This window comes from Haplochromis burtoni, unplaced genomic scaffold, assembly GCF_018398535.1.
Source record: "Haplochromis burtoni strain Fernald_Lab_line unplaced genomic scaffold, NCSU_Asbu1 Contig_631, whole genome shotgun sequence".
NCBI classification, from domain to species: Eukaryota; Metazoa; Chordata; class Actinopteri; order Cichliformes; family Cichlidae; genus Haplochromis; species Haplochromis burtoni.
In genome coordinates, this window is record NW_024582992.1 from 185,407 (window position 1) to 192,245 (window position 6,839).

General features: G+C 44.5%; 1 protein-coding gene across 1 annotated transcript in view; it reads right to left on the reverse strand.

Annotated features, from left to right (window-relative positions):
- Positions 1-5,332, reverse strand: part of LOC102296279 (melanoma receptor tyrosine-protein kinase) — a gene marked incomplete at its 5' end in the record, with an annotated part of 13,200 nt that extends 7,868 nt beyond the window's left edge. The window contains 13 exon segments of the mRNA XM_042214939.1: positions 153-185; positions 294-451; positions 938-1,028; positions 1,845-1,977; positions 2,063-2,262; positions 2,666-2,756; positions 2,881-2,954; positions 3,190-3,316; positions 3,388-3,501; positions 3,654-3,795; positions 4,740-4,858; positions 4,960-5,028; positions 5,200-5,332. Of these exon segments, the coding sequence (XP_042070873.1) occupies positions 153-185; positions 294-451; positions 938-1,028; positions 1,845-1,977; positions 2,063-2,262; positions 2,666-2,756; positions 2,881-2,954; positions 3,190-3,316; positions 3,388-3,501; positions 3,654-3,795; positions 4,740-4,858; positions 4,960-5,028; positions 5,200-5,332 (1,484 nt within the window).
- Between the last annotated feature and the right edge of the window lie 1,507 nt (positions 5,333-6,839).

Consider the following 6,839-nt stretch of genomic DNA (forward strand, 5'->3'; position numbering starts at 1 on the left):
TGATCAGTTTCATGATTGAAGTAGCAGCAGGAGAGGGAGAATGAGAGACAGACGCTCCATATATATATATATTGTTGAAATGCAAAAGTTTATTTGGCATCATCTTTTCTGTGTTGATTTCAGTTAAGATACAACCAAAGATATATTTTTACCCATTGCATCCAGACAATCCAGGACCAGAACATCTGCAGACACACAGACACAAAACATCTTAAATCCAGTGTTAGACGCTCTGTTTAATATCAGCTGCTCTGCCGACACCCTCAGCGGGGATTCAGCAGCATGCGCCTCACCCCTCGCTGCAGTTCTGGTGGCAGGATTGGCACTGGCCCATTCTGTCGGCGTATTTCCAGACCAACTTGCCTCCCTCTCCCTGCACACCATGAGGGCAGTGTGGCACGCAGTGGGGGCCATCTTTAACATGGGCACACTGGGAACACTTGTCAGGGCCCTGCAGGTGGGGATGATGATGGGGATGTTCATTTTCTAAACCACGATTTATGATTTTTGTCTTTGTACAAGGACCAAAATATTTACAGAAAAACAAAATGTGCCAAAAAATGTTTCATTCTCAAAGCGAAATCTACAGATTCCTCATGTTTCCTGTCCCGTTGTTAACACGCTTGCTCCTGTATTTTTCTGCAGGATTAATTTAACATCTACTGATCATGCCCTTTTTACCTTAATTTTTGATATAAATCTCAAAAAGAACTAAAAATATGTTTTTAATACACAAAATCTTAAAGATCTGCTTTGAAAAACCTTAAAAAGTTTGAACTTTCAGGTTCAGACATGACTTGAAGAAGAGTACGAAGTATTAATTAGAAAAATCAGCAGCTGTTACAGTTGCTTGTATGCTTTGGCTGTCCGATGCTATTTCATACTGTACACTCCTCCTAGCAACAATGGCAACAATAGCAGTAGAAGCTGCACTGACCGGTCCGGAGCAGGTCAGTGACCTGGTTTGCAGCAGACACTCTGGGTGACACTGGACACAGCTGCCATTTACCTCCACCTCTCTGGGTTCCCTGCAGGAGGACACAGAGAAAGATCCAGAGTCAGTGTGCAGAAGCTCACCGGGAGAACAAGAGCTCGGTTTTCTGCACTGATGGAAATGATGGATTTCCTCCAATAGCCACTTAAGGCTGTATCCAGCAGGGGGTCCAGCCCCACAGACTCACATGTTACAATGAATTAATTCATAATTAACTAACCTTCTAAACATCTGTTCAGGGGTGACTTGTTGTGCAGCTATTTTCATTAGAAGAAGTATTTCCTCCAGTTTTGATGAGTGAAATTCAGCTTTTTTTATTTGTTTCTGAGCAACCTGCACTCATCTGAATTACTGGTATTTATGTTGGGAGTGTAGTGACTGCAGGGACAATGACGACTTTTACCTGGATGTGTGTGTGCTGTAGAACAAGTTTATTTGATTTTAGATGTTTGTGTATCATCTGTGTTTGTGACATTAATTGTGTAGAGTGTGAATATTGAGAGACTAGGTAGCAGCTAAGGTAGCAGCCAAATTTAGCAGCAGCACCAGGTTAGCTTGAGGTTATGCCTGTAACCTCCGTTCTCTGAGTGTTGGGTGTAGTGATTCTGTAAATTTAGTATTAAATAAAAATATATGTAGAACCTAAAATATTTTCAGCACGTATACATGTCTGTGTATCTACAAAGTTTATGGTTGAGCTAGCTAATCAAGCTAGCTAATCTTAGCTGATTACTTTATTCAGCTTCTGGCTGAATATAAACGGACAGCAGAAAGCCTGTTTTGAAGCCTGACAAAAGGCTTCACAGAGACACAGCAACTGCTTCACTAATGTTTAAAGTCTATAACTCACCCTTGCAGCAGGTTGCACGACACCACACAGCGGCCCTTGCGGTTGAATTGCCGGCAGGACAAACACATGGTGGGCCCTGGACCCCAGCAGCCTAAATCTGTACACTCCGTGTCACAGGTTTGATTGTTCCTCTCTGTGTCGCAGAGACAAGAATATTGTCTTATTTCTCAGACATTCGTTCATTCAATAGCTGTGCTGAACGTGAACTCTTGACTCACCACACACATCAGGGGGACTGTTGTTCAACAAGCTAATGGTCTGGTCGGTTGATCTGAATAGGTGGGCCCACTGGTCTTTCCAAACATAACATAACTCGGGGTTTTTCTTCACTGCCACTACTCCGGCACTGACCTCCTTCAGAGAGCGCAAACCCAGCCACCGCAGGTGCTTCAAGCTCACCACGGCCAAACTGTGTTTACTGAAGAGCAAGAGTCCATAAGAGGGGGTACAGAAACAATACAGAGCCACCATCAGCACTCTTGCTGGTCCAACAACCATCCATCCATCCAACATCCATCCACCAACCATCCATCTTCTTCCGCTTACCAAATCATGTCATGCTGACACTGATACTGAGTAAAGTCTGAAGTCAAACGAAACACAGACCAAATATCTACATATGAAACCAGTGTTGAGCTACACTTCCATTTGTCAGAGTGCAAAAGAAACCACCCATTATGCAAGCAGATTTATGGGCCCAGAATAGCTCAGAGGTTTAGTTGTCATAGTTCCTTTATAACCTCGGTGTAACCTGTTATCAGTTTGGAAAGAAAACCCACATATTTCACATATTTCTGGTATTTCTGGACAGTGAGACTCACGAGAATGTGGTTCTTCCTCTGATGATCTCCAGGTTCTCAAACACAGACAGAGAGGTCAGATTCTTGGGCCAGAACTGAATCATCAGGTAACCTGGACGACACAAACACTGGTTGTTGCTGCAATCTTCAAAACTTTAACAACTCCATGAATCAGAGGGCAACGAACTACAGATTCAGATAGTGTGACTCCCATTGCTCTCAGGCTGTAGACCTACCAGTGATTTCCTTCACTGTCTTGAAGTTCTCCAGCTTCTCGGGCTCCATGGGTGGGATGTTGTAATGTGGATCCCTGGAATGGCAAATCAGCACAAGTCATTGACACAGAGGACGGCCTACTCAGCTGACTGCACCGAACATGAATAAGTCATTTATTTCTGTCAGGCTAACTTAAAGAAGCCTGTGTTTCATGACAGGCGAGCGTTGGCGATGTGCTGAGGTGTGGCTGTGGGTATGATGCTGTTAGCATCCAGCTACCGTGAAGTCGCAGTGTAACACTGTGATGTTTGGTGGGAGGAGCTCCTCACCCAGTGAAGGAGGATTCAAGGATGACGACGTCGCCGTTGATTTTGGTGCAGTCCTTAAACAAGTCAATGTTGGAGGCGTTGATAGCGATGGTGTTGATCAGAGTGCCAAACCTGACCCCGTCACATGCTGCAGGAGAGAAAGAGCTGGTCAGGTGATTTGATTGATTCTCAGGTGTCTCTCACTCGCGCGCTCTCTACCTTTAGGACAGGGTCCGTCACAGTCTTTGCAGCGTTGGATTCCATTCTCCTTCACCTCGTACATCCTGTTGCTACAGGAACGAACACACGAGCCTTCAGTCACCACGTAGTTATCTGCACCCAACCAGAAGCAAACAGAGCTCATTAAGGACAAAGACCATGTTTAGGTCTCTAGCTGGAAGCTACATTGTTTTCAACCCTGTCACACTGAGGCTTCCAGGGACACCACCACAGGTGGATGATGTGACTTATGTGTAAGTCCGTACGTGGGCAGGCTTTGACGCAGGTCGCTCCAAAGGTGAATTTGGCGTTGGGGTTTTCGACCACCTGATGAAGTATGGAGTCATAGCGTTTCAAAGGTGGACACGCGTCTTTACAGATTCCATCATCGTTGAAAGCCCTGCAGGCCTGGAGAGCACGAGGACAGACAGAGAAAACAGCCTGTATTTAGTCTTTTAATAAGATGTTTTTTAGCCCGAGTTTTTTAAAACATCAATTCTGAAAAAGTTGTGACACGACACAGTTGTAACATGGAACGCATATCAAATCTTTAAACTGAGAAAATAAGAAAATTATGAGCTCATTTTAAATTTGATGGCAGGAACACATCTGTAAGGTAGAACAGGTCTATGTAAAGGTCTGTGAGCTGAGGCCAGCAGCTGTCCTGCTCTGATGAAGGATTCCAGCTGCTCAGCAGTCCTGGCTTTGTTCATCCTGTTTCTGGTTCTGTGATGTTCCAGATGTTCTCAGCTGGCCCAAGGTCTAGACTGTAGGCAGGCCAGTTCAGCAGCCACACAGCAGGCTGGGCCCAGGTGATGCTAGTCCAGCTGAACTTTCTAAAAATGTTTTTAATTACAGTTTATGAATTAACGAGGCGGAAGAAACTACTTTTTCCCGGGTAAGTTTGGATACCTTTTTTTATTTTCACATTAAAGTCTGTGTGATGATCTGAAACGTGAAAGTGTGAAAAATATGCAGAATTAAAAAATCAGCTGTTTTATGTCATGTTCACATCTGGAGCTTCTTCTCTGCATGATGGCGCTCTGATCTGCAGATGTGGAGCTGAGCTGTGAAACCTGTCACTGATCTCCATCACACAATCACACCTGCTATTAATGCAGTGCTGTCTGAGTCCCCGAAGTTCACGTCTATCCAGTGCTGATTTTTACTGATCGCTCCAGATTCTCTGAATCTTTTAATGATCTTATGTACTGTAGATAATGAAATATTCAGAGTCTTGTAAATGTGTCTTTGCTGATTGGTGAACACCTGCCCGTCTTGTCCTGTAAAAATCTTTGTCCCAGACATGCAAACTGTAACTGCAGCAGTGCTGTGTGAGGATTAACACTGACCAGGCAGTCGGTGGCCCGAGGTCCAGTGCAGCCCGCAGCACAGTGCTCGTTACAGCAGTCGACGGGTTTGGGCCCCCGACACCTCCAGCTGCACTGCTCTGCACACAGCAGCTTGGTGACTAACAGAAACAGACAGAGAGAGACAATCGACACGTACCATCATGTGACTTTGAACGTACAGTGAACGACTGTGTGAGAGCAGGAAGGAGTGTGTGCTTACATCTCTGACAGTGATCCTGTCCGGCTGCCCAGCACGAGCTGTTATGACAGCTGGGGTCACACGTCTGACCTGAGACACACACACACACACACACAACACACACACACACACACACACAACACACAAACACACACACACACACACACACACACACACACACACACACACACAGAATTATGAAACCCTTCAGATCACACTCAGTGAGCAAAGGCTGAAAATCTGAATCTCTGCTCTGCGCACATTTCTTTGGAAAGTCGTCCTTGGTGAACACCACGCTGTAATTGCTGGCCTTGTCCACGATGTCCCACCAATCAATGGTCTCTATGTTGCACAGCAAAGGATTGTGGGTCACCTTTACACCTCCTTTCAGGATTCTCTGTGAGGATAATGAAGCAGACATAGGCCAGCACGTCAAAACATTTTCCAACATCCTCCTATAAACTATCTGTGAATAGGGATGGGTATCGAAAACCGGTTCTTGTTGAGAACCGGTTCCCACTGTTTCAATTCCTTGGAATCTTTGCCATTTTTGCAAACGATTCCCGATTATCGATTCCAGTCGCCCCGAATGACGTAACCCTAACACCCCTAACTACTTAAGATCTCACTGTTGGGTTTGTAAGGCCATGTTACTCCTAAATTTCTGTCTCGTTCAAAGAGAAGATATAAAACAAAGTTCTGAGCTAATCGACCTTAGTGTTCTCCTTTTTAAAAAGAATCGATAAAGAATCGAATCGTTAAACAGAATCGAAAATGGAATCGGAATCGTGAAAATCTTATCAATACCCATCCCTACCGTTGACCACAGAAACTTTTATCTGTTTTTATAAGCAGAAAGGATCAAACTCTACAGCACAGACGTCATTTTCCATCGTGAGACACTGACAGCGATAATAACATTCATACGACTTATGTTGTATGAACAGATATGAAGGTCTTTGTCAGCAGGATATTGATGCCCTTCTTCACATTTTCCATCCTGTGACCCAAACTGAAATCTTTATTGGACCGATTCTGGTCCCTGGGCCTTATGTTTGACATGCCAGCTCTAGAGGTTTAATCATCTTCATCTTGATTATCTAACATCTGAAATTGTGATGTTGCAGCAATAAAATTTTCTACATATTTTTTGATTTGAGGAATTTTTGGAGGAAGACGCAAAGTATTGAAATCATCAAAGAGTTTTATTTTTTTAATATAGTCCACCGAAATCCAACCAAGCATCTCTGTGAGAGCTCTCTCCACAGCACAGACTTTAAGTTTCACTTAATGCTGAGTCCACAGTTCAGCCGAAGCAGCGCGTGATGGCCAGGGTGTGGTCTATTTCCTGCTGCTGGAGCACAATCAGGCGTTGACTGAAGAGTCCACCCAGCTCAGCGTGGGTGTCATCACCTCTTCTCAGTAGAATGAAGCAGAAAACAAAGAGCTGACCAAAAATAAAAAGTGAAGGTGCACAGGAACTCCTCCTGCCAGCACGAAGCTGCACTTGTGACAGGCAGGACATCAGCATGTAAAGTGTGGGTTACACACTCAGGCTCAGGTTGAAAACAGTGTCAAGTCGTTTTCTTTTAGCTCGTGTCTCTACAAACAGTTCATGTCTGAATACTTTTAGCTGCAGTTCTTGTTGAGAATCAGGATCTCCAAGTCAGGAGCCATTGTTCTCAGCAAGAACAGGGTGGAGCGCCCACTCTGGGTGTAGCAGTGTCTCAGGGTCCTGCAGCCACCGGCTGCAAGGTTCCTCCACTCAAATCACACTTGTAGTGTTTCATAACGCACAGTTTTTGTTGTTGAAGAGTAAAAACACAGTTGTTGTTGGCTGTTCCAAAATCTGAGTGTCCTTGAACTACTCACCAGCTCTGAATTATCTGGGAAGCTTGTGT